This window comes from Polyodon spathula, chromosome 7 (genome assembly GCF_017654505.1).
Source record: "Polyodon spathula isolate WHYD16114869_AA chromosome 7, ASM1765450v1, whole genome shotgun sequence".
In the NCBI taxonomy this organism is placed as follows: domain Eukaryota; kingdom Metazoa; phylum Chordata; class Actinopteri; order Acipenseriformes; family Polyodontidae; genus Polyodon; species Polyodon spathula.
Window position 1 is genome coordinate 54,707,311 of NC_054540.1, and position 27,280 is coordinate 54,734,590.

Consider the following 27,280-nt stretch of genomic DNA (forward strand, 5'->3'; position numbering starts at 1 on the left):
TCATAGCAACTCTGAAGCAGTTAAAATATCTATATAATAATTCAATTATAACTTAAATGTGTGTTTTTATTGCAGGTCATAACAATGTATTATATATTTAAATAGTAATAAAAATGGTTGTGTTCATCAAGACACGATTATGACAAACTTGAAAGGTTAACTTGGCTGGTGGTACTACCAAGATTCCACTGCTGAGAACACAACTACAAGTTCTGTATTAAAAAATAAAAATAATAATTAATACAGGACGCTTTTAACAGTTTTACTGTGTCTGACCGAGACGTAATAATAAGGCTGAGATCTGGGACAATCCCAGTTTTCCCGGGATGTCTGGTAGCCCCACGTAGAGAATCGGGTCAAGATTGAGAGTTGTGAGGGAAAGCTCTCAAGGAGCCTGCAGACAAAATGCACTTTTTCAACACAGCAGAGCTGTAAACATGTAGACCGCAGAGATGGAAATAAGACTCTAGTGAAATTCTAGCCCTGTATGTTTATATTTATACATGTTTTATATACAGAGAGAGAGAGAATTCAAAGAAAACCCACAAACAAAAGAAATGTCAAGTCATAAAATACAGTGCCTGTATTTGGTGTACTGCTTGTGGTTTGAACTTCCTGAATTACTGTATTCAATTCAAAGTCAGACTACATGAAACCCAGGCAGAACTCGGAAGGAGTGTGAACCCAAGGGAGAAGGAAGGGGAAAGTGGTTTAGGAGGCGAGGCACACCCTGCAGTTACCAGCCAGAGTACAGCCAAACCACATGCCTTCCCAGGAAGTCAACTGACTTGTCAGCTAAATAGCCTGATCTTATGGTTTCCAGTTCAGGTCACATTGGAATTGTCGGCTTTATCAAGCTCAATCTTCCTGTTTGTCAAAAAACTAAAAAAAAAATAGTCTGATTCGGGAAATGGAAATGCGAAATCAGCTTCTACGCGACTGTTTTGTAGTTTGTCCAGCTCTTTTTTTTTTTCTTTTTTTTTTTTTGCACTAACAGTGATATAATAAAACGCCCTTGTGCAAAATGTAGAAAAAGAGGAAGATACACATTGAAGGCGTGAGAAAACATGACCGTTTATAAATTATGATAAGTCTATAAAAGAGAATTGTGCGCATTAATGGGCAAAATCAATCAGGTGCACCGGGGCACCTTTACCCAGGGAGAGGCCTCTCGCAGCACCGCTGCTTCCCTGCTGTCTCTCCAGGGTTCCGTTCAGTCGGCTGGAATCTCTGCAAATGACCGTCTGCAATTTGAATCCAAACTCATTGGTTTTGAGTTCAAAGTGCCGACTGTATCTGTATTTGAATTCTGAGATTTTAAGGCCTGGTTTGTGTCAGCGATGATTAGCAGTTTTCTCTCCCATTAATGAATGCGCAGAGAGATATTAAAAAACATTATTGAAAGACGCTTTCGAGGAGGTGTACAGCTATAACTACAAACAGCAGAAAAGTTGCTATCGTGAAATTTTGGTTAGAATGTGTAATAATTATATAAAATAAACATCTATATTATTATGCTATTAACATATCTGAAACAACCGCAACAAAAAACTGTTAGACTGAAGTTAGAATTAGTCTTTTGCACCAACGATTGTGCTTGTCGTTAGGTGGCTGCAAAGTGTGCATTATATAAACTATTGGAGATTTTGAAGCCCTTCCCTCTTGTGTATTGGAGCAGTGCCGTTCCTGATTGGAAGTTTGGAAATAATAATGACTTTCATTTTCTGCTCAGTCAAGTGTTCAGTTTAGAGACAACAGGTCCGGTTACAGTCGCTAGTCTAGCTGTCTGTATTCATCATAAGCTCAATCTTCAAAAACCGATATGTACAGCTGCATTGGCCTAGCTGTCGTTCTGCTGTTAGGCTGTGGTGAGTATGTGAATATAGCATGTTTATTATTATTTATTTTTTTAATTTTATCTATTTTAAATTAGGATGGAAACTTTTAATGTACCTTGGCCTGCTCGATTCCGGTGCAGCCTGGGGCTTTCCTAAGGCATAGATCTAGACCTTCCGCGCAAAGGCAGGCTAGTATATGTCTGTATCCCTCGCTTTGTTTTGTTAGGCAGTTAGTAGTCGCAATGTGTCAGAGTTCATAGTTTATGCAAACTGTTTCTCGTTTTAATTTGAGTGCGTGCTGTCTAATTTATCGTAGAATGTTTTCTTTTTTTTAAATTGAACCGAGTTTCAGAATCTGCTTGATATTTTTATTCGCTGATATTGTTAAACATTATCTTTCCAATGCACAATTCTGGATAAATACAGTCACGAATATGTGCATACATTGATTAGATTTTTTGACCGTTTATTAGAATTGATTAGTTTAAACCACATCAATTACATGGGTTTTAAAACCAAGCTACTGTTGATGGCATTTTTGGCAAAACTTATTTTGAATTTAAGTTCCGGTAATATACATTAACGTATATTTTGTGTATCCGCTTACAAAGTGTTGGTAAGGACGTTTGAACGGTATTGTTCGCCAGCAGAACTACTAGACTAAACCGGGATTTTGAATAAAAGTAACTATTTAATCGGTGCCGAATGCTGCATTTTCTATTGACGTATTTTTTTTAGTTTGTTTTGATGTCTCTTTAATACTGTGCAGTCTACTGCGACCATAAATACCGTACTGTCATTGTTAAAGTGATGAAGGAGATAGTATTTTTAAATCGCGTTGCTAATGTGTAGTGACTTCGAGACTGCCCTGCAGACCCTGTTCTCTCCAAATTCTGAATCTGCTATATCAGGCGCTGGCCTTTGTTGGTTCTTGTTGAATAGGTTGCACATAGGAACCAGGACTGGTGTTTTTTGTTGGCTTTGTTTATGCATTTTTTAAAAATGGACATAGACCCGATATGACTAGCAAAAATGTTTTCCCTTGCTCTTCACCAGTGCTTTGTGTAATAATATGCCTACCTAGACCTATCCTGAGCCCATATCTCAAAGTGCATGTGATTTCGGATCAGGTTTCACGTTACCTACTTCTGTAAGTCATGTGATGATGTCGTAACATGACAGACAAGCTTGTAGATACATATTATTAACGGTGTACTTTGGCCTCATACCAGTTCAAGGTGCATTATGATCTTTAAAAAAGTACAGGGTGAACTAACACTTTACCAGACACTACCCCTACACTGCTTTTTGTCTCCAGCTCAGTGAGGTGTCCTAATTATATATTTATATGTCTTAAACCAGCTGCCAATTTTTATATAACTTTGGTAGGACATTCTGTAAAACACACTGAAGGAAAATAAGGAGAAACCTGTTTGTCTATCTTTCAAGCTCTGTCACACGTACGTTTGTAAGTCTATTTAGGGAATCTGCTTATCGAGTTGTGATCATATCTGCACATGTAAGATGTATGGTATGCTTTCTTGTGATACTGAGAGCTCACAATTGCTCTTCTTCACTGGCACGTCCGAGCCGTGAGGGCCGGGGTGCTTCACTGGCACGTGAGGGCCGGGGTGCTTCTCCACTGGCTATTTGTCGAGACGAGCGAGAACCAAATGGTGAAACTTTGGCCTCGCAAAACATCTCAATATGGCTCGGAGCTAGGTAAGGCCAGGGGCAGGTTAATGATTTTCATCACTATGCTGTGTCAGTCAGTACCTCAAGGAAGACGAACAACATGGTGTGTAGCAAGTCGGAGGTTTGCAGCCTTGGGACAGAGGAAGTACAGGTGTTGCATTTTAGTTGTATTCAATAATATATGAAGAACGAAAAGGAAGAAAAACACAACTGAAATCTCTGGATCTGCCATTCTCAGATCAAATACAGCACCTCTTAATACTGCATCATCCACATGCGATTCAGCACGATGAGTGTTTTAGTATTGGGAGATCAGTCAGTCAAGGGGTGGTTCAAATAACATAAATGTTAGCGTTCCCTTTCAGTGATTTTTGAGCAAGAGCACCACTACCCATGCTTATTTTCTGTTATAGCAGAAATCATCTTTTTTTGCTGAATTTTGCATAATAAAACCAGAATGACATGCTCTGCCATTGCTGTAGTGTTTAAAAGAAAACAAATAATCAACTTGTCATGTGAGCTACCCTGAAGCCTGTACCAATTTATTTTATTTTTTTTTTACAGCATTTTTATTTTCTTCTTTCTTTGGTCTCTAAATAGGTTAGATACTTTAGTGGCAGTGACTGAACATTTCCTTTGTTTTAGCTTGCTGAATTTGAGGTGATTTCTCAGAACGTGCATGCCAGTGTGGTCAGTTTAATCTAGACTGTGAAAGGAAAGCTGTTGATTTCAGAAGTGAAACTGTTAACGGCTAGATGATCTGTGGTATGTGTTGACCGAGCATTCGTGTAATAGTATACTTTTTAAATCTTAATACAAACATAGTTATAAACATTGGCAGTGTTGAGATATACAGTGTTAGTAGCAGTTGTGTAACATACAGTTCTACTGTAAAGAGCATGTTGCCAGGAAAGCCTGGAAACCAATTGTGTTTTCAGAGTATTTTTTAGTAACTAAACTAATGTGTAGAATGGAACTCCGTTAAAGTGCAAAGTTTTTTTTTAATATTCCTCTGATATCAGGCTGTTCAGACCTGCATGTGGAGGTGTTGAAATGTACTGTTTGTGATAAATTTGAGATGGTACTACCACAAGGTTTAATACAGAAACTTTGAAAGAAAATAAGTATTGTAAATTTTAAAATACTTTTAAGATTAGCATCAATAGTGTGCTCAGTCTGAAATGAGCTCCTACTTTTCTTAGTGAATACCTTGCATATTTTCCCAAAACAACATATTTGATCAGATCAAGGTATAAGTTTATGCTTTCAATTGACTAGCTATCAGGGGTACACCCCAATAGTTTTGTGAACTCTTAAAAACCCAAGGCCTGTTTCTCCAGAAACTATATTTAATTGACTTGTCAGCTGCAATGCAAAAATATTTTTTAATTCAAAAAAGAAATTCAAGTATGGGTGTGAATTTATCACTTACAAATGGAATCTGGATTATGCTAAATGCTGTGAGCTTTTCTATGGCTGAATGGAACACTTGTCTCTAGTGTGAAGAAGCTGTGGATTGCATTAACACTTTGCTATAGCAGCTTTCATTCTAGATGCAGTATTTAAGCATTCCACAGAAGGCGGAAGATTGGACTGAAGATAAGAGCCAGCTAGAATGGGCATTCTGTTTTGTCTCTGTTGGAAAAGTCTAATGAGACGTTTATTATTTTAGCTCTCTCTCTTTTGGGGCGACAGCAGGTCCCATCACAATTTGGGTAAAAGATCTGTATTAAAAGGTGATCTGCCTGTACTGCCCCAGGCTTGCATGGCCCAAATCTTTATTATTAAATAGTTTCCAACAAAGGTCTTGGGTGTTTGGTACAGACCTGAGGTCAAAATGTACTGCCAGGATGCAGCTATGTTCAGATTTCTTTCCTGCTGGGGTTTAGTGCTGTTACTGCACTGGCAGTTGTGAGTCTGTCAGGCATCCTGGTTTTCCATTGAAAAATGACAGTGGCAACAACTGGTGTGTTATCTCGTTATTTCAGACAATTGTTCATTTTGTTGCATCCCTAATATTTTTCCCAAATCCAAATGTTGATTGTGGGGCAGATATGATATATGCATCCTCCTAATGTGTGTGTGTTTTTGTTTCTAATATACACAGGAGTTCTACAGTCTGATGCAACAGTAGCAGAAGTTTTAGATGAGAACAATAAGACATGCATCTACGCTGAAATGATGGTGAATTTCACAGTTCAATATGAGACCAGCAATTCAACACCTGTAAGTACTTTTTAATGGCTATAGTAATGATTTCAGTGCATTTGGAGTGTGTCTGGTTTCAGCATTTCCAGATCATGTTATGTGTGGCTTATGTTGACTGTTGCATGGCAGTCAATTTACACTGTATGTATTTATGTAAATCTCTATCTATCTATCTCTATGTATCTCATTTGCAAAATGTGTGCAATGCTTTGCAAAAGAAACAACTATTTTTTAATATTTGAAGGAAAGTGATGTTTTAGCTTAGGTTTATGGTATTATTTTAATACTTCTAAAAGACCATTTATGGGTAGTTCTCATAACATTCAATGTGCACAATATAGTAAGTGAACCTTTAAAGCAGTTGGATTACAAGTTGTTATTTGGGTCCAGTCCAGTTTGATAGTAATAGGATTGAACCAAGGTCCAGAACCATGTTTAAGGGCATCTGGGTCTCAAGTTTCTAAATGGGTCCAATTTACTGTCAAGAAAACACTTGGAGTAGGGATTCTTTTCCATTGTGTCAGTGTTTTTGGTTACTTTGCATTGTTGCCTTTTCTTTAGATTAAAAATTGTCATGTGCCTCCTTGAGCTCTTATTTCCAACTTGATGGGTATTGCTAAGCCTATGTCATTCAAATGTATGTTCACTGGATCAGTACTGTAGATACAGTAATGTGGAGATAAAAATACATTTGAGAGCACAGCATCTGATTCTGTACCTGTCATGTGTTTATATTCTTGGTGAGTGATTTGTGATTTCACAAACTGACTTTGTTTGTGTTTTAGAGCACTGCAGAATTTGTCCTGCCAACAAATGTAACAACAGCAGGAAGCATCTGTGGCAATGAGACAGTCGCCCCTTTTTTAAAAATCAGTTTTGGGAATGGCCACTACTGGAGCATTAACTTCACACATAGCAATACTTCGTACCATGGAGATGTATTTATCTTTGGCTATAATGTCAGTGACAGCACCATCTTTCATAATGCCTCTCAAAAAGGTTAGTGTCTCTGCTCTGTTTGTATGGGATAGAGGGACCGATTTTGTGTAATTGTGCTTGGTTGCAGTTCCTTCCACCTCAAGTTAAATATATAACTTTGTATTTACAATTGACACCTTGTATTGTAAACCCCCCCCCCTATAAAATATGCCCACATTCAACAAATTAACCAGTTTTTACTTTCCTTATTGGATGCGTGCAGTTTCTTTTTATATGTTTTCTTGTGCAATTCGTCTCAGGTGTTATCAAGGTTGTGGCCAATGACACAATGCCACCTGTGCCCATGGATCACTACTACAGATGTATGAGTGATGACGTTTTTAAGCAAGGCAATGTCACCCAGACCTTTTGGAATGTCAGTATTCAAGCGTACATTAAAGATGGAAATCGAAGTAAAGATGGTAAGCATGAAAATAAAGCATTCCTTTTTGTGCACAGTGTGCGAGTGCTGGTGTTTTTCTGCCTTTCATGTTGGACCAGAACATATTGTTGTATCTTGTATCAGTATATCTTTTGCTTGATACCTGGTTTAAATCCTATTTGTACATTTGTTTTTTACAGCCACTGTGTGTAGTGCTGATACCCCGACGACTGTAGCTCCAGTGACTAATATAACGACTGTAGCTCCGGTGACTAATATAACGACTGTAGCTCCAGTGACTAATATAACGACTGTAGCTCCCACTGCTACTCCTAAGCCAACTCCAACCCCCAAACCAGATAAGGAAACATACAAGGTTTCCAGGGGCAATGAGACATGCCTGATTATCACCATGGGACTGCAGCTCAACTACAGCACCACTGCTCAGGTACGGTGCGGTACAATCATTTGTTTAATCCTTTTTCCTGGTGAACTGCAGTGCAATCCTAAAACCTCCTGCTGCATTTAAATAGATCGCCACGCATCACTAATACGCCCCAGCTGGATATTTCTATACAGCTGCAACTTTTCTAAGCGGCTAAGTGCACAGCACATGTGGGAGAAAGCACTGGGGTATCTAGATTGAGTCCTTGAGTGTTGAAGAAATTAAATGTGGTGTATGATGCTCCACATTTGTTTACAGTTGGTATTGTGTTTTTCATTTTAGGCGCCGTGGAAAGTGAAGAACATTGAACCCAATGTAACCACTGCGTCGGGAGCCTGTGGGGGCAACACCTCTACCATAATACTGAATGAGAGAGACACCGTTTATCTTGTTTTCTCCTTCGTTACAGTAAGCCCTTTAGCTGTACCTGAACAATGTAACTGTATGAATTGTTCATATGTTAAAGGACAAATATGCATTCAGATACAGCTGTTTCTTTTTGACCCAATGCATTGTAATGCTAATATTCAGAGTTGAATGCAATGTCAGTAACTGTGTATGTCTATTTTTTTAACAGCGCAGTTCAAAGACATTCTATCTTAAAGGAGTGAATGTAACCACAGTGGTCAATGGCTCTGGTAAGTGAATGAAATGAATTGCTTTTTCTTTAAGACTTTCCAGTTGAGTTACATTTAAATAACATTGTCCAATTTCAGGAAGATACTTGTTTATGGCAAAGCTGTACATTTTTCTTCTAAGTAGAGTGCAAATATACATCTAACACTGTCGCTAGAACCAGGTACATCCCTTCTGATTTACAATTCAAAATGTGCAATTAGCGTACTGTGGTTAGGGAGTAAATTTATGCCATGGCGGCATTTTAAAGACACACACGTCGTGGATACAAGACAAGCATTTCGGAATAGGGTTTAAAACGAGTAGTGTGTGGAAGTGAAAATGTAGCAGTATTTACGTACCTTTTTATATATGTATTCAATGTATCTTGAATGTTTCAGCACAACAACTTGGAATTAACAACAATCTAAGTTACTGGGAGGCAACCCTGGGCAGCTCCTACATGTGCAACAAGGACCAGGTGTTCAAGGTTACCGACAAGCTCTACATCAACACTTATGATCTGAGGGTGCAGCCTTTCAACGTGACCAACGGAAAATATTCTACAGGTATGTTCCGGAGAGCTCTATCAAATAAACTAGGGGTTATGATGGGTGGATCATTCAGTATGTTCTGTACAAGCTGCAAAAGTGATGCTTTTTATATTCAGTGGATAAAAGCCAAATGGCTTATCAGCTGACCTTACAACTACAGTATCTGACCACCTTTGAGAGCCATGATTCCTGAGAGTAGCTGTTATTTACTTCATGCTTATATCGGTGTATTAGGTTAACGATATCCGAGTTAAAATGCTCTAACTAAATAACCGAACCTTGCTATTACAATGGGCACTCAAACACACTCTTTCTATTTGAACTAAACTCAAGTTGTCCTGGAAGCCATGTCTTATGTCTTCCGTGTAGCTGTCACTTTTAGAAAAAAAGGGTGTTGTAAAAATTTGGTTTGCTTTTAACCACCTGTTTTTTTTTTTTTTGAAATCAAATCACACAAAGGAATATGTTTATTAATTTATTTAATTTGTTTAATACACAATCCTGTTTCTTTTTAATTACGTTTTTCTGCGTAATGTCTTTCTGTCTGCAGCCCATGAGTGCTCACTGGACGACAGCAGCCTTCTGATTCCAATCATTGTTGGCGCTTCCCTGGCAGGCTTGATTGTCATTGTTGTGATTGCTTATGTGATTGGTAGAAGAAAGACCTACGTCAGATATCAAACCCTTTAAAGTGATCAAAATCATGAAGCAAACTAATAACCCCAATGGTTTCATTCTGCAATCTCAGAAAATCACTTTTTTTTTTTTCACTCCATGGAGCAAGTGCAGGTTCTGTTTTTGTAATCGACCAGTCTGAGCCAAACTCTCTTCAGACATTTTCCAAGGCCTGTGAAACAGCTGTCTACCAAAACTACAGGAGTGTCCTGCCACAAGGGAAATGTGTGCACATTGCTCTAATGCTTTGCACAGATGCTGTTTTTGTCTGATTTGCATCATGGGTATGCTGTACTAGGATCCCCAGCTGTTTACCAGTAGCTACTGAGATGGTATATTGGGCATTATAAGGGAGAAAACAATGACTGCTCTCCCATTCCAAATCGTGACTGTTCTGGGATTTAACCAAGATTAGGACTCATCAGACAGCTATCTGGCCAGATCTTTGATTTGTATTATGGAAATGTGCAGAACAGTTGATCAGCTGCAATCATTAAAATGTATTAATCTCCTCTTATGATCTTAAGCAGAGTGTTAAATTGTACCCCAAGCTGGCACTTCTGATCTGCTTTGTGAAGTTTTTTATTGACTTGATTTAACCGCTTATAACCAACAACGTTTTTAACAATATGCGAGATACATTGAACCTGCACTTGTCTCCTGTATAGTTAGCCCTTTGTTTTAATTTCTTTAATTCATCCATGTACATCTGTAACTCAGCCTTTATTTTGTAGCATCCCTACACTTAAATTTGGAAGTTGTACATGTGTTTTTTTTTTATTTTTTTTATTTTATTGCACTATATACTGTAATACAAAAACGATATAAAGGGTGTCTGCCACTGTATCCAGGCTGCAAAGATATAATTTAGACAAAAGAAACAGTGAATTGGCTATGTCTGGATTTAGCTTAGCCTCCTGAATATGGGAGAGCAGAGTACTGCAGAGGAGGATACTTGGCTACAAAAGCACTCCTTTGCAATTGTAGGGCATTGTTCATTGTCTTCCTACTGTCATGTGCACAGTGAAGCTGGCTTAACTTTAAGCTTACCAAATTCCTAATGGTGTATTTTTTAGTGTTAAAATATATGACCAGACTAGAAGTCATTGTCTTCTTTTGATGTAACAATGACAACAAAAATAGAATAAAAATAATAGAAACCTGTGTAGCCAGTGTTCAGATCTAGATTTCCATGCAGCACTGCAGCTGCACTCCATAAACAGAGAGAGGTTGCAATATTTCTAAATTGTACAAAGTAACTTGCATGCCCTATTTCCCCACTGTTTAAGGAAATAGAAAACGTACAAGGTCCTTAATTGCTAGGCAAGGTCGTAACGGTTTTGTTACAGGAGTTGCTGTGTTCACTTTATTGCAGCCAGCTCTTGGTGAACCTGTTTCAGTACTGTAAGAATCTTCAATTAAGCTGTGCAGGGATCCTTGTGGATGCTTATTTTCCGTTCTGTGTTTTAACACTTTAGTATTTTTACAACTGTAAGATTTGGAGGGTAAAGTAAATGTGGCAACTGCTGCTGACTTTCTATATCACAGTGCAGAAATTCTGTCCCTGTTTAAACAGCTGTCATTTATCAGCTGTCATAAGATACTGCTGTTCTGTTTTGACATGTATTGCCCTTTTTGTGAAAGGCTATATAAAACAAGAAAGGTTATACATGTATTTGACTGCATGTCCTCGCAAATATCTAAGCTAAGCTAATCTGTTGCTGTTGCAATGCAAGTCTAATCTGTGCTGTGTGTAAAGCCCATGTTCCTGTGGTAACCGAGCAGAACGGGGAGAGCAGTTGCTTTGCCACTCTTTTCATCACTTTGTTGAATACAAGAAAGGCTGCAGCCTTTGAATACAAAAGTGCTCCTCTTCTCCAGTGCATACGAATCTTGAGAGTGGTGGTTGTAAAAGTGTTTGGCAAGTGTTTACTGTTTATAGGAAAGGCATAATACAGTTTTTTGGTTTTTTTTGCTTTGCATGAGCCTGAACGTTTAAGAAGTGCTGGGGGCCTTAGCTATCGTTAATCTTGGTTGTATTTGTGCTTTTGGAAGTTTGCATTATGTGTGCATTTTAAAGGTGTTCTGATATATTTTCCTCCCCTAAAGAATTTGACACCTTTTTTTTTGTATATGTTGTCCTTATACAGATGTTAGAGACTGCTTGATGGAATTGTTTAAGGGCTGTTTTGTTTTTTTTAAAGAGTGTTTGAGACATTATTGTGAATTAAACAGTGTTGTTATTTAGTGAATAAACTTTGTGATATGAAAGGTTGCTTTTTTAATCAAAATGGTCTTTTAAAAAAAAAAAACACCTTTAACAAAACATTCCTTACTTTGTGATGGGGCCCCAAGATGTAACTAGGTTGGGCAATGGCACAAACTTTTCTTCATAGCTGTAAATTTTAAATAATTTTAATTAGGAATTCTGTGCATTTTAGATTACTCCCCTACAATAATATTGTTCTGCATATTCATTGTGGCATTGTATAAACAGCTTTATTTTCAGGGGAAATAGTTTGTAAAACGCCCAAGTGATTACATTCTAAAAATAAACTATTCTACATTCTTTAAACTGACAGGTCAGGATAGGAACGTGTTTGATGTTGCATCCACTAGGGGGCACAGCCAATCAACAGGGTTTTTTAGTAGTTCAGTTTAATTGCATTTGTAACATATTTAAGATTCAGAGTCAATGAGATGTTTGCTCCTGGTGCAATGAAAGTACAGAATGTTTGTCCCGGTCACTTGAAAAGAGAAAAAGGGAAAAAGCAGCCAGTGCTGTAGTTACACTGTAGTGTTTTTTTGGAAGGTTGTTACTGAGGTTTGCTAACGTCACTTTAATAAAGTGAATTTCATTATTCCCTCCTAATGTCATTTTTCATATTTCTGCATCATTTCTGAGTTTTCAAATGCCAAAGGTTAGGTCACACAGCTCAAATTCTATTCTCAAAATTGGGCTACTAAAAAAAAGTTTTGCTAGTCTAGGTTATAAAGAGTTTTATATGTCAAGCATATTTAGTGGCTTAGTGCTTTTTCAAATTTTTTGTAAATGTTTGTTTTTGCATTACTTTTTATCCATATCCAGCTGAAGATTGCTCTTCTGATAAAGAAAACTACATTGTGCCCATAGCGGTCGGAGTAGCCCTGGCAGTTCTCGTTATTATAGTGCTGGTGGCATATCTTATTGGGAGGAGTCAGAAGCACAGCGCTGGATATGAGCAGTTCTAAAAGAGTGGAAGGGCTTGGAATGTTCCTCGCTGTCAGATCTAGCACCCAACAGTGCCTTTGCATTGGGGGCAGGAATATGATACATTCAATAGCAATGACACGACCCTTTTTATATTTAATAACATAATTGTGTTATTAAAATTGGCAAGTAATCAAATACATATAGACCAGAACTTTGAGTAAATGGGAAAGTCTAATTCTAAATCTTAATTGAATTGCTTATAGAACAGTTATTGGTACATTATTTGAAGTCTTACTAAACCTGAAACTGTAATGATTTGCACTTTAATAATGAAGATATGAGCCCAATCCACATTCTGTTCATGTTTTGTGTTTAGAGAAGGTTTATGAAGTTCATTGTTTTAAAACTGGATATTTTAAATGATTTCTTTGTGTTACTGCTGTTGTTTTGATGTTTCAGAAATTCAATGCAAAACATACTTGTTTGTAAACTATTTTTTTGCAGGATTCCTTTAATTTCATTGTATTTTTTTTTTTTTTTTTTTTTTACTGCTTAATAGCCGTTTGCCTTCCAATGTTTTGTTTCATTGTCGTTGAATTTCAGTGACCACCGTTAGTTTTTTTTTTGCTGCATTGAATTTTGTGATGGCCTATAATTTGCTCAATAAACCTAATTTTCTACCTTGTGTGGCATGTGATGAATTTGGGTCATAATTCTTTGGTATTAATTTTAATAGGTGGGGAAAAGCAGCCAAGCCAAATATAAAAAAAAAAAAAACTAATAAAAAGGTGTGGCTTAATTCCTAACGGGGGTGTGTGCATTGTAACAGCATGTGTGCAATTCTTGCCTGCGTTCACAGGAACAGGACTTTATGATCAACTGACCTGCTAACGTTCTTAATGGGTTTAGTGACCTCTTCATATTCTCTCTTGTGCTGACTGACCCCCTTCTCTGTCTTCTTCTGTAACAGCTGAGGAGTGCTTCTTGGACTCTGACCTGAGCTTTCTTGTGCCTGTCGCTGTCGGGGTGGCTTTGGGCTTCCTAATCATCCTTGTGCTAATCTCTTACCTGATTGGGAGAAGGAAAAGTCGCACTGGCTACCAATCTGTATAACCCTTCTTTGCTGTGGCTTCTGCTGCTGCTCCTGCTAACACAACAATAATTCTGCTTCAGTCTCAGTAAAATATGTAACGGATCTCCACACTGCTGTCAGGGAGGGCACAGGAGTCAGGGTTCTGGAACACTTTCATGTTTGTGGCCCCTAACGTGGTGTTTTTATATAGATGCTCAAATACCAGGAACCAGTGAACTCGACATTTTACAGTTTGTTTTTATTTATTTATTTATTTGTTGCATTTAAGTCCCAAACTTATCTTTTTACAGAACATTTATTTTAACTTTTTTGCCTCAGAAATGTAAAAGGAAGACAAAATAAGCAATAGCCGCTCTGTGCATAGTATACCATTTTTTTATTTTTTTTATTCATCGATCTTAAAAGTAGTAGACAAGAAATGTGGGAGGCAAGCAAATATAGCAATATATACAGTATATAATACCCTCCCTTCAGCAGTACGCAGGTTCAGTGCTTGCCTGAGTAGAGCATCAGCACACTGCATCCATATTATTCTGTGATGTTGGTATAAAATGTAATTTTAATAGTCTTCACAAATGCTAGTATTTGAATTCATCTAAATATACGGTGTTCAATTGTTCTGTATGTAAACAAAAAAGCTGAATACACTCTTTGTAATGTACTTGGTGGAGTGTTATAATCACTGCTAGTTAGGTATAACTATACTGTATACAGGTAGCTACAAATTGAATGATTTTCAACCAAACATAGAGCCTACAGTCAAATACTGTGCAGATGCCAACACAAGACTGCTCTCACAAAACTGGCTCCCAAAGGTTTCTGGGTCCTCTTGGAAATCCTGGTGTTCTGGCAACCCTGGATACCCCTGCAGTTTGTTTTTGACTCTGTTAAATCACATGTTTATAATCCCGCACTCTTTTATGAGTTGAAAGTACAGAAGGAACACTAGGACAATTGCACAAACAAAAGGTGTATCTGATCATTCCGGATTTTACTGCAGTGATAAGATGCAATCACAGGACGGTCATCCTTATCTGTGCTAGCTTTTTACAGTCCACAAAAATCTTCATTTATTACAATACAATCAAAGTACAAGCCAGTCTTGTGTGTGTTTTTTTTTTTTTTGTAGATTCCTATAGATTGTTCCCATTGAGCAGGTTACTTTGCCTTCCCAATTGGGTTATTCAAGTATAACACTTGTCTTTGTTGGACTCCACAGATGAATGTACATGCGTGCATTAGCCAGGTGCAAGATATACAAAGGTTTTATAAGCTGATTTCAGTTTTGAAGGATTCTCTAAATAAAAGCTGTAAATATTTCACTTGAATACAGACCAGCTGTTTTGAGATGAACCATAGCAACAATAAAAACATGCATATTGTAAAATAAACATGAAATAGACAACTAGTGTTGAAAATGTTTTTTTGGTCAATGAATAGAAGGTTGGGGTTGGTTCGTTTTGGCAGATAGACTTTTGTCGAGTGGTTTGGCTGGCGTGTTCCTGCATTGAGAGATGCCGTTGTCTCAACCATGCTTTTAATATGTATTTTGCCCCTCTCCAGTCGCCACTGTCATCAGTTCTGAAGGCACCTATGTGTTTATGTATTTAGTTCAAACCCGTTTCAGCTCCTTGCTCAAGAGCTTTTGGTTCCTGTGAATTCTGAATAAATAAATAAAAATTCGAACGGCTTTTACGGAACTTTTTTTGTGTAACATGTATTTTGAAAACTCAAATCTGAGACATTTCAAATTTCATTTTTGAGTTCTTGAAATAAGAACCTCTGAATATTTTCAAATACTGTGTCTCTGCAAACCCACGAATCTCAGCTGTCATTCCCTAGCAGGTATTCCCTGTCGAGTTTTAAAGAAGCATGTTGCTATTGACACACAGTTTCAGGTAAAGAATTCTCACTGACCTGTGCAGGTGAAATGAGCAATGCAAGCCCTGGAGACGGTTCTTAAATCACACCAAGACATGTTGACAGCTCTCTGTTTTGGTGGTGGGGCGTGTGCCTTTTGTCCTCTAGTACACATTCTCAAGTTTATTTGCTATAAACGTTTTTTTTTTTTTTAAACTAGGTTGCTGTCAGGTATTTTTTTAATGCCCAGAGTGTTTTGTTTGTTTGTTTGTTTTACACTTATATATTTAGATAATTATTACATTCATGCAAGAGTTCAGCTGTCACTGGTAAATGCACTCTTACCGCTGAATCTTAAAAAGAAAATTAAATAAGACTCCCCATGCATAACAGTTTAATTGGACACACCTGAGCTTGTTACCTATACACTGTGGCTAATAGTAAAACCTGGAATGGGTAACTGCCATGCAATAGGAGTCTTATATCCCACAGTTAACCCTTCATTACAGGCAGGTCTGACTTTCAGTTCACTATCCTGGAGTAACCGGACTGCTCTCAGTTTATTCACCGCATGGCCTTTTTACCCAGTATGTCCCTGCTAAACGCTCTCTGAGTACCATCTATAAAACACGGTTTCACCGTCACTAAACGTTTTGCACGTTAAACTTTAATTGACATGCTTCCCTATTCCACGCTGTACTATGTTTGTGCCGGTGAAATACAAACTTGCGTACTCACAGTGCCCCCTTGTGGTTTAAATGCTTTATTGCACTCTTTTGGGGCGCTTCAGCTATTGAAAGGGGTGAAGGTTTGAGAACATCCACCCTACTGTGATAATTAGCAACTACCCTCAGAGCCGTGCTTGGTTTGTTCCCTCTCCAGGTGACGATGGCGGTCCAGCGAGCGGGTTGTGGAGTAACAGCATTAAAGATGCGCGTACTTGTTACCGCCGCCAGTATACCCAGTATCTCCTGCTGCACTCGAGCAACGTTCAGGAATGCAGCAACATGACACCAGCCGAGGAGCGAGATTGCAACAGGCAGGGACCAGGGCCGTTGGAGAGACCCTGAGAGAACCCAATAACATTTACATGAGTCAGTAACGTGGCATGTAACACTGCAGCTTACGAAAACACAAGCGCTTATTATTACACAAAAGCATGACAACAGCGGGATACTAAACGTTTTGCACGTTAAACTGTTTTATTAACATCTTTTACTTTGGTTTATTAAACATGCTTCCTTATTCCACGCTGTACAATGTTTGTGCCGGTGAAATACAAAATTGTAACCTCACAGTGCCCCCTTGTGGTTTAAATACTTTATTGCACCATGTATTTTGCCTATGTGATATCATCAATACCAAAAGATAGTAGACATTTATCTTTCAGATTAGTTTATTTAGTTCAGCTGTTGATTTTGCTAATTGATTTACTGCTGTCATTATTATTATTATTATTATATAAATATGGTACATATTTATCACTAAACAAAACATTTCAAGTATGACTACACAACAGCAACTCGTACAGAAGAAAATAGTGTATTTTAAGTGTCTTAGAAACCACACCAACATTCAGAACCGAATTCATAGGTTCAAATTTAATTTAAAAATGGGAATCCTGTAAAACCAAAGCAAACCTTATAAACGTCCTGGCCAGCTACCAGATAGATACTCGTTACAATTCTCCTGGGGTCTGCTGACAATTACTGACAGCAACCCCCAGCTTTAGTGACAAAAGTAGCAGTGAACATGACATTCATATAATCACTGCTAAATGAACCTGAATCCACAGGGTACAGATCAGAGGGTAGTTTGAACTGGCCACGCCCATTGCGTCAATGCCTTATTAATCACAGTATTAAATAGTTACTCCTTCACTACTCTGGTGCACTATAGAACAGTGGCACACTCTAGTACTTGAAAAACGTCCTCTCCCTGGATGAAGTCAAATTAGCAGGGCTTTTACCAAAAAGTACTTCTCAATGCCTCCTTCATTATTACCTTCGTGCTGCACCAGCATCTGCCACTCCTGAGTATACAGTATAGACATCCAATTAAGCAGTGTATGGTTATCTGCAGCAGTATTTATAGACTTGCTTAAGTACTGTTTCAAATGACTTGAATATGAATGCATGAACCAAAAGCATCGTATTAAGCTTGACCTGTGTCCATATATGGAGTGCCACTGATTGCTTCTATCAGCATGCTGTTAGCTGTTTACAGCACAAGATCATATGGTGAAGAAAGCTCCTGCTTGCACAGTGGTATACAGTAGTATAGTGTTAGTAGCTTTCGGTAAGGGAGCATTCAGACTCTACTCTGTGTCTCTGTGTCTGTCCCAGCTTTGTCATGCTCAATCACTTAGGGGCTTCCCTGGTCATGAGTTTCAATACCTGAAGCAGGTATAGGAGTTCCTATGAAGTACCAGGACCGTGTCATTGAAAGTTAATATGGGAACGGACTATACATGCTCTTCACGTGGTGTGAGCAGCAAGGGGCCCCTATCCTGCTGCAAACAGCCCAAACTAAGGGCCCAGTTCATGCAGGTCTTTATACTGGAGAGAAGCTGAGGGGAATTTAAAGTTCTGGACGTGTCAGGGTGTCAGGGGCAATGCTGAGTTCACATTCATCTTTGCTTTCTGAATTGCAACTTGAAATGCCCTTGATGCAACTCGTGATGTTGTATTTGTGTGAATGTATCGCTGTTAAAGGGACAATGGCATTGGCTACAGCCAGACATGGTGCCAGCAAGAGCCAGGAGGGCATTCTCTCACAGCTCTGCTAGAGAGCACATCTCCATCCCCACCAGAGTTGCCCCAGCCCGCCTGCCTGCCCGCCTTTCAGTCCAGGGCCTCCCTCAAAAAGACCTGTATGAGCTGTCCCAGAAAATGGGAATTTCCAATTAACATATTTCAATATAAAATACAAATACATCAATGTTGTTTTAATACATTCAACATTTGTAATTTATTCTTGACAAATGACATGCCCTTTTACACTGGGAGACAAATTGTCCCAGGATAGTAAGTAGTCTAAGTATATATACACTGTATATTCCTATATCAGTAGCTTCCTAGTGTTCACTCTTCAATCATATGTGCTTTTAACCATTTAGTCTATTGCCCTTGTGCTTAGTGTTTCTTGTAAGGTTTTATCTGGTGATACAGTACATGTCGCTGTAATTATTTGGTTAACATGTTATTAATACTGGCAAGTTTACAACTCCTTTCTTTGTATGTCTATACAAAGAGCTATAAAGCCACGCTGGACTGGCTTTGGAAATGTTACCCAGCGAAACACAAGGATGGAGTATCAATGCCGCAGACCCAGATGCCCCCCCCCCCGCTCTTGGGAAGACGTTGGTTCTGCTGCTGCCCGGCGAGTCAGTGCTACGCTCCGATCTGGAGTGTGAACGTGATCCTGCCGAGGAAGCGGTCCTGCACAGAGTCGCTCTTGATGCCTTTCCCGTTGAGTCTGCACTGGATGGTCAGGGGGTTTTCTGTGGTCACTTGAGAGAAGCGGATTGCCACCAGCGGGGAGGTGTAGTTCACCTTCGGGAAGAGGAGCAAGAAAACCGCATCATTACTGGAGAGCACATTACACTGCAGCTTTCACAGTGCCTTGCATTTCACAGCGCCTTGCATTTCACAGCGCCTCGCATTTCACAGCGCCTTGCATTTCACAGCACCTTGCATTTCACAAGGCCTTGCATTTCACAGCATCTTGCATTTCACAAGGCCTTGCATTTCACAGCGCCTTGCATTTCACAGCACCCTGCATTTCATAAGGCCTTGCATTTCACAATGCCTTGCATTAGCAGGTACTGGCAGAACTTGCTAATGCAAGGTACTGTGAAAGCTACTGTGTGTGTGTGCGTCTCTGAGCTCTGGTTCAATCTAATATCTACTTACGTGGGTCAGTTTCCCGTAGTAAGGATAATACATCAGATTGAAAAAGTCATACGGGTAGAATTCTTCAGCTCCAAAACGATCCACATCTCCTTTCTGAAATCACAAAGAATTACAATGCATGATTTTCTACTGAAACAATTGAACCAAGTTTGATAACTCGAATAGCAAATGAAACATTAACACATAGACAGAGAGAAATCTGCTTGGACTGCTATAGACAGGAATAGAGCATTACCAGAGCTTCACATGACACAGTCACTGGGGTCCCTTCGCCAGGCAAGTAACCGATAATCTAAAGGTAAGCAGAAAAGAGAAGACACAATACAACAGTATATGTGTAGAGACTCACACTGACGTTTACACATGGGACCTACTGTGTCAATACATGCAATCTGTAACTGAGTTACCTTTCTCCTCATACAGCTCTACTGCCAGGACAAGCACGCTGGATTGCATTCACTCAGAGATGCTTTCCTTGGAAATATCTTGGCATATTAAACGGTTTGTGAACGCATACACTTGAGGCGATCTGTACTGTCAATAGTTCTTAATAACGATATGCGTGGGAAAGCCTCTGTGCGTTCAGTGGCTCTTCTGAAGTGCCAGATACTAATTACTTCCAGTACCACTTGCAGCCACCAGGTGGCAATGTACACCAATCAAAATCCAAAGCAATGCAAGCAACTGCAGCATTAACTATCCCCCTGTAGAATGTGTGTCAGATAAAGTGGAATGAAGCCTGCTGAATAATGCAAGTTAACATATCGAATTACATACTGCTTTGTAGTTTTCCGTATTCTTAGCAAAAAACTGACAAAAACTGAAAAATGTGACATTTCGAAATCTAACATGAAACAGCGTACTGCTATTATGGCTTCCAGCAGACTTTTGCAATATCATTTTGCAGTTTCTTTCATTACGTGATAAAAGATCTCTGTTAGGTCCATATATATATATATATTACAATTATGTCTCAATCCTAACATTCAAGGTGTTGCCAAACTATTTCTAATGAGGTTCATGATTTATATTAGACGACAACTTGTGTCCTTATTGGGCCCTGTTCTCAATGTTAAGTTGCCCTTTATTTCGAGGCTGGTTTTGATTGGTTCAGTACAGGTGGGTGTTCTTTCTGAACCGAAGCAGGCTCCCCTTCTCCAGCTCCGCTCTTACCCTGTTCATTTTCAGAAGGATGCATGGCTTCCCCTCCGAGTAGCCGAAGCTTGGATCGTCGATCCCGGAGCAGTTTCCCAGCGAGGACCGTTTGAACTGGCAAGCTTTCCTCTCCGCGCTCTCCTCCCTGTCGTCCTGCTTGAAGTACACACCAGGAGTGCAGGCAACGTTCTTCCTTTCCTGTTCCAGGTCATTATAGGCTGCCGGAGGAAAACAAGCCCTACTGTCACTCAGCCGAACACAGCGCTGTCAGAATAATGGGATTAAGGGAGGGATCTTGTGGTAATACGAAGGTGTAGTTTAGACACTGCCAGCTGTATTGTACATTCAGTTAAACTGCTGCCTAACTATATAGTTTTGTAAGAAATCTTAAAGTGGTTTTAGCAAACAAAGCAATTCTATACAGCTTACCTGTGGTGCACCATATAGGTCTCACATGTGCAGCTTCTACCCTAAGCAGTGCCTTCAGGGTCATAGTATATCCCTGGCTGCCCAGTGTGTCAGTCAACAGGGAAGCAGCTGATTGGTTAATGACACGACCGAAGGCCCCGAAGGGGTGGGGACAATTTCATTCACCGGGAGAAATGTCCAAGGATGTGAAAGGTTAGCAGAAAGCAAGGCTTGCAAACAAAATATTCTCTTGACCTTGCGTAGACCAGCTGTGGTGTTTCTTTCAAAACTGCACATTTGAGACTTGTATAGCGAACGCAGAATGTTGTTTTTTTTTTGCAATCACTTTACATTTATTAGATGATCAGTCCAAGCACTGCGAAACTGAAAATGATTGAAAGCCACTTCAGTAAAACCGCAGGGAGTCACATCATGCTGTAACGTGGATCAAACAGACAACTCACGTGTCAGAAATGCATTCAGGGTCTCGGTGTACTTGACCCACGTTTTGGGATCCGATGCATTGAACGCGATGTCGAATCCACCGACGCGGGGCGAGATCATGACTCCTGTCGAGCAGCAGACAGATTTGCAGAACTGGATTATTACCAGGATCTCACGCAGGCTTGTGTAGATTAACTACCATTCTGAGATGTGTTACAAAAAGGCAGGGATGGACTTTTCCAGCAAACTTTTTCTACTACCTGTTGTCAGTGTTGGAGAAGTTACTTTTAAAAAGTGATCCGTTAATTGTAACTACCACTTTGAAAGAAATGTAACTAGTTAATGTAAATGTAACATAATATAATGTAATGCTTTATCCCAGTGTGTGTGTATGGTCTAGGATCATTGCACCGTGTGGAGTGTGTTACCTGGAGGGACCCTGTCTCTGTAGGTGGGTGTGCATGGTCTAGGATCATTGCACAGTGTGGAGTGTGTTACCTGGAGGGACCACCCTGTCTCTGTAGGTGGGTGTGTATGGACTGATGGTCATCAGCAAGGCGTACATGCACACCGTGAACATGGCAGCCAGGAACGAGTAGAAGATCGCGTAGAACAAGAGGATGAGCCCTTGAAGAAGATACAGCTGCATTAATAAGAGCATTCTGAGCAAACCTGCACTAGCTTTTAACAGACAGTCATGGGTATTTAACCATGATACTGAGAAGCCCTCTTTGTTTCAAATTGGTGTTCGGCTCATTTTCAGAAAACGAGTTCAATTCCTCCAAAGCCTAGCAACTTAGTATCCGAAATTCAAAAACCATTACTTTATGTTTTTGCCTAAAACCAAGCACTAGAACCAAGATAACATATACTGTATATAATCCACATTACCAAAGAATATTCAACAACTAAAAGAGCCATCTCTATATCGGGGCTTTTTACAAGCTGACATCACAGAGCACACAGCAGCATCACTCCTGCTCTGGGTAGCAGGCTGCTTCGTGAGCCCTCGGAGGATGAGATGAAAGGGTGAATTGGATTTGCAGTGCTGGCTGCTCTGCTGCTCCAGGACTGTGTGAAGGACCGTCAAGGTCACCAGAGCTTTGGGAAACTAGTTAAGAAGACAGCGGAGTTGTATGAGAAATCTGAGACCTGGCAAGCAATTAATAAGGTTACATGGGGAGTTTGTTTTTCCCAGGAAGCCTGTGCTGTGAGATACTGAATCATCTTATCTCTTATCCCATATACACAGTGACCTACAACTCTACTAACCAAAGCAGGTACAGCTGAATGTTCTGGACCCCTGTATTTTTAAACAAAGCCGTTCAGACTACCAGGATCACTGTGCAAACAACTTTTCCAACGTGTACAATGCGAAGCATAAGCTGTTCCCGCTCTGAGAAATGTGCCCCCATCTTCCAGCTGAACCCTAGTTCTTCAGCAGCATGTTCTGGGCTAGGCTGCTTGCCACCTTTGAATTCCATCAACTCTGAGATCAAGACCATGCTAATTACAGATGTGTACCGTGGATTGACAGCAGCCTTCATTTAATCAACGCCAATGGGGAGTTAAAATTTTAAAAAACTGACATAACAAATCCTTAGTTCATACAGCCCTTAACGTTTTGTGACAGTGCCCAATGTAATTGAAAAGTGTCTTATACTTGACTAAGGCACCTTAAGGGACCATAAATGCTTGCTTACTAAACACAGAAATAAATCAATCTGGGTGCCAATTTCAGGGTGTAACAGACCCATTTAATGTCCCCCAATCTGTCCACTCTCTGTCTGCCTGTTTCTGTCTCTGGACTGCTCTCTCTGCTCACCCCAGCTTTTCCCTGATCTCCCCATGAACGTGTGGGTCTCCGGGTTCCACCAGAACAGCTTCAGCTCCTTCATTACTTGCCCCCATGACTTTTTGTTTTTTCTCTCTGCTGGCATCTCGTCGTCCTCCTCTTCCTCCTCCTCCTCCTCCTCTTCTCTGCGGGGCTCAGCTGTGACTGCCTGAAGCAGGGATAGAAGAGAAATGAGTGGCGGGCCTGAGATTACTCCAGCCTGGGACACAGATACCAGCCACACTGCTTCCCAGGTGCTTGAGCAGCCTCTGTCTAATGGAACCTACACACTCGTGTTCCAGTTGTTTAATTATGCTAATGCCTAATGACAGAAGCATATATGTGTTCCTTGAGTCTTTTAAGGTCTTCTCAACCAGTTTACAAGCAATTACAAAAAAACATTACCGAAGGTCCAAAGCCAGCAGGATTTCAGGATTTCAAGTAGATTGGAACATTGATATTATTGACAAACGCAGGTCTTGCTGCTTTGGAAAAGCACCACTTCCCTCCCAGGTTATACAGCTGCCATGCTATAGAGTTTCAATGTAAAGGAAAAGTCAAGCCCAAGATTGAAGGCTGGAGTAACGGGCTGCTCTCTCATGTGAGGAAGAGCTTCGATCTTAGTCCTCTCCCATATTCTCAGGATGACTAGTTAAGAAGAAAAGCAGCTTATCAGACACATCTAGAGGGTACTGAGCTAAACATAGATGATTAAGTTAATTGAAGGATTAGTGGCGCTAGACAACGCAGGTTGGTAGAGGCAGACATCATGTGAATAGTCAATGATATAGCATGCAGTGTCCGGCTTGCATTGAAGCCAGACTCAAGAAACAGGGACCTTTGTATTTAAGGAGAGTAGTCCACAGATGTAAACACTAAGGCTTGTCAATGTGTCTTTGTCTTAATTGTGTGTGTAGCATCTGAAATAAATTAACAGCAAAAATACCAAACAGATGCAGTCAAAACACATCAGCCGCATCAGTACAGTTACATTTATTCTTCTGGTAAGAGAAGCAACAGCCTGGCATTCTCATTTCACTGGAAGACATTTTCCTATGCTGCAGATGAGGTGTTCACTGTTCCCTGAGGACCATGTGGTCAATCGCTGAGGTCAGCACTCAACTTGAATGAATGCCTCAGGACCCCGACTCACACTAGGCCTCTAAACCGGCTTTCTATACTAACTGGCCTGAAGCAGATTCGTTTCACTCAGGCGTTTTTTCGATAGAAAATAAGAACGTGTGAAATCCCATCAAAGTGTTTACTGCGGTCTTTAAATAGCCTTTAAAGAAGAAAAACACCCGCTCACTTTACAAAAACAGAAACAAACAGTATTTACCGTCTCCTAAATCACCCTCGAGCTGTTTTTGTTTGTTTGTATGTTTGTTTTGTTCACGCTGTAATTGTATCCTCTAATATACTGTGCAACCCTCAGATTTCAAATGCATTTCTATAACCAGGATAGACCTCTTGAGATACGCATCTCCTTCACAAAGGGGTCCTGGCACGTAGCCGTGTCCCATGCCCACAGGGGCTACCCAAAATAATGTTCTTGGTGGCCAAAAAAGCTAAGATTGGTGTTTATTTGCTGTATCTTTAAGACAAATTGTATTACTTCGGTCGAGCTTTATTTTTTCAAAGCGCTCATTCATAAAACACAAAGTCGAGCTCGCCGTTGGAACTCACCGGGTCAGAAAGGTAGTTTCCATGGTACTCCTCCTTAGCCCCGCCCGCGGTCGAATTCTGTTCCATGCTTGGACAAAAGAAAAACGTACTTATTAACCCAACCACATCTACAGCGCTTTCCCGCATAATAAAGTTCCCGTCGTCAGCGTATACAATAAGCCATTGACTAAAAAACTGCATCATATTAGATGTATTTATTTTTTACAAAAGCCTTAATTTTTAAATAAGCTGCATATATACATATTTTAGTGTTCTATACAACTGTTTTTTGTATTTACAAAAATAAAATGTTATTTACCTCAAAAGCCTCTTGTTCGCAGTGGTGCTCTGGGTAGCGTGTATCCTACGACTTCACCTCACAACAAAAAGAACCAGCTGTCAAAAAAATAACTTTTGATGGTTGCGAGAGCATGCAACTGGAGCTGTCGAGCTGTGGACGGAGAAGGAGTCTTCTCTCCAGCTAGCCGGTGAATGGATTCTTCTTCCAGAGAAAGTTTTTTTTTTTCCTCTATTTTTTTTTTTTTTTTTTGCCTTCTTCTTTCTCCTTGTTCAACTATTGGCAGCGAGACAGCTATCCAGTTCCGCAATATTCTACACACGCACACAAAGTCTCACAGTAATGAAGCCTCGCTGGGTTAAAAGATACGATTTTGTTTCAAGCCAATGTGCTGCTGTCAATCAGTCCTATCCCATTGCATGGACAGCATATTCACACAGTTGACGGTTCTATTTTTACCGTCTTGGCCCTGAGGCTCCGTCAGCGTCTTGAAAATGTGCAGTGTCAGTTTTCCCTGCACATATATAAACCTGAGACTCTTCACACACCCTACCAAACAGCTTTAGGATCTTCCGCGTATATAAATTTGCTCGTGGTTTTTCCTCATACAATTCTCAAACCTCACGAAGTCTGGATATCCTTGAAAAACAGACTTGTGCCGTTTTAATTCTTATTTCAGTGTTCTGCTCTTGTATACATTATTTAGAAAGCAATCAAACCATCTAAAAATAATGTCGTGACATCGTTTAAGATTTCTTTAATAATCTCAAACTAGGATGAAGTAATTCTGGATTGTTTTAACTAGGAGAGTTGTACATTTTGGATTCTTATAATGATACAGAATGTCACTTCATCTTTGCTTTATTGCAGTGTAACACTACATGAGCGCAGCAGCTGCTTGACGAGGTAATTAAAGTTCAACCTCCCAACTTTGTTTCCCTCTGTTATTTTATTTTAAAAGTAATGAACGGTAATCGCATTCCGTTACAACATGCTCCCAGGTTAATGTTTCCAGCAGTTTGCTAAATACGACGTACGTCTGTGAGGTAAAACTGTTTTCATTGTCCTGTGCAGACTGGAGGCAGATACACGAAATACCGATTTATACGATGGGGTGCAATTTCCAATTTCGAGTTCAAATTCCCCGAATGAAATTTGAGGAATGCGCAGGTCAGAGGTGAGGTAACGTGCAAGTCAAGTCAATATAGCATGTTAGTAAAAGTACGTTTCCTTTACTCGTGTGGAATATATATATATATATATATATATATATATATATATATATATATATATATATATATATATATATATATATATATATAAAATTTAATACACATTTCTGTTCAGCCCATGTCATGATCTCATAGGTTAAGCCAGGTATTTTCAGACTTTTGTGTGTCCGGACCACTGACTGGAGACAAAGAAAGAAGGGACACCCTTCGAAGTGTGATGACGTAATAGCTCAATACATATTTTATCTATTTGTGGCTCTAATGAGCTTCTGCAGTCATAGTTGCTAAGTTAATGTTACATTCTAAAATTAATCATGTTAATACTTTACAGTGTTTTTATTCCTTCCTGTCAAAACAAAAAAACCTCGAGTCTCAGATCTAACGATAGATGGCGCCAAAGTCAACGGAGAAATGCAATGTCGGCATTTGTTTGACATAGTTGAATAAGAATAATGTTGTGTTGCAAATGCTTTAAATTAAGGCGGTGTTCTTCTTTAAAAAATAATATTCAAATCACATATAATATATTTGAAATGGTTTCGCAACAGCAAATAACAGCTCAAAGGGGAATGTATTTAAAATAAAGTATAGGTTTACAACAGCAACAAAATACATTACCAATTTTTATTTAATTTTGTTTCTATTTACATGTTTTGTTAAAGATGTTTGGCCGTGTTTAAGCATATTACAGGTGTAATCTGTGGCGTTGTACCGTAAATACACAACATTATATGTGTTTGGCAAAGAGGCTCTATTTTGCGTCAAAGAAACTAACGCAAAAACAGAATGGAGCC

General features: G+C 39.5%; 2 protein-coding genes across 5 annotated transcripts; one reads left to right on the plus strand and one right to left on the minus strand.

Moving 5' to 3' along the window:
- Positions 1 to 1,558: 1,558 nt before the first annotated feature.
- On the plus strand, positions 1,559 to 16,814 carry LOC121318829 (lysosome-associated membrane glycoprotein 2-like). 4 transcript variants are annotated; one of them, XM_041255924.1, is made up of 9 exons: positions 1,559 to 1,868; positions 5,641 to 5,759; positions 6,527 to 6,740; positions 6,980 to 7,141; positions 7,302 to 7,549; positions 7,829 to 7,954; positions 8,124 to 8,184; positions 8,563 to 8,730; positions 13,554 to 15,374. In XM_041255924.1, the coding sequence occupies exons 1-9, from the start codon at positions 1,823 to 1,825 to the stop codon at positions 13,694 to 13,696; spliced, it is 1,287 nt and encodes a 428-aa protein (XP_041111858.1). In that variant the 5' UTR covers positions 1,559 to 1,822; the 3' UTR covers positions 13,697 to 15,374. The 4 variants fall into 4 exon arrangements, with proteins under 4 accessions (XP_041111858.1, XP_041111857.1, XP_041111859.1 ...); XM_041255923.1 differs by lacking the exon at positions 13,554 to 15,374 and adding an exon at positions 12,479 to 13,263 and having other exon boundaries at positions 1,560 to 1,868; XM_041255925.1 differs by lacking the exon at positions 13,554 to 15,374 and adding an exon at positions 9,266 to 12,472 and having other exon boundaries at positions 1,563 to 1,868.
- A 1,706-nt stretch (positions 16,815 to 18,520) lies between these two features.
- Positions 18,521 to 25,714, minus strand: LOC121318830 (protein ATP1B4-like). The gene is made up of 9 exons (XM_041255926.1): positions 25,276 to 25,714; positions 24,978 to 25,044; positions 23,283 to 23,460; positions 21,956 to 22,084; positions 21,478 to 21,582; positions 20,624 to 20,823; positions 19,686 to 19,742; positions 19,451 to 19,543; positions 18,521 to 19,090 (listed from the first exon to the last, which is right to left on the minus strand). Exons 2-9 carry the CDS (start codon positions 25,041 to 25,043, stop codon positions 18,929 to 18,931), a joined length of 990 nt encoding a protein of 329 aa, XP_041111860.1. The 5' UTR covers position 25,044; positions 25,276 to 25,714; the 3' UTR covers positions 18,521 to 18,928.
- Positions 25,715 to 27,280: the final 1,566 nt, after the last annotated feature.

Excerpts from the sequence above, each read along its gene's own strand:
- LOC121318830 (XM_041255926.1), bottom strand. The coding sequence starts at position 25,043 with ATGGAACAGAATTCGACCGCGGGCGGGGCTAAGGAGGAGTACCATGGA. Across the intron at positions 23,461-24,977 it reads GAAACTACCTTTCTGACCCG|GCAGTCACAGCTGAGCCCCG; the intron begins GTGAGTTCCAAC and ends TCCCTGCTTCAG. Across the intron at positions 19,743-20,623 it reads TCCTTCTGAAAATGAACAGG|ATTATCGGTTACTTGCCTGG; the intron begins GTAAGAGCGGAG and ends GCTTACCTTTAG.
- LOC121318829 (XM_041255922.1), top strand. The coding sequence starts at position 1,823 with ATGTACAGCTGCATTGGCCTAGCTGTCGTTCTGCTGTTAGGCTGTG. Across the intron at positions 5,760-6,526 it reads AGACCAGCAATTCAACACCT|AGCACTGCAGAATTTGTCCT; the intron begins GTAAGTACTTTT and ends TTTGTGTTTTAG. Across the intron at positions 8,731-16,418 it reads CAACGGAAAATATTCTACAG|GTGACGATGGCGGTCCAGCG; the intron begins GTATGTTCCGGA and ends TTCCCTCTCCAG.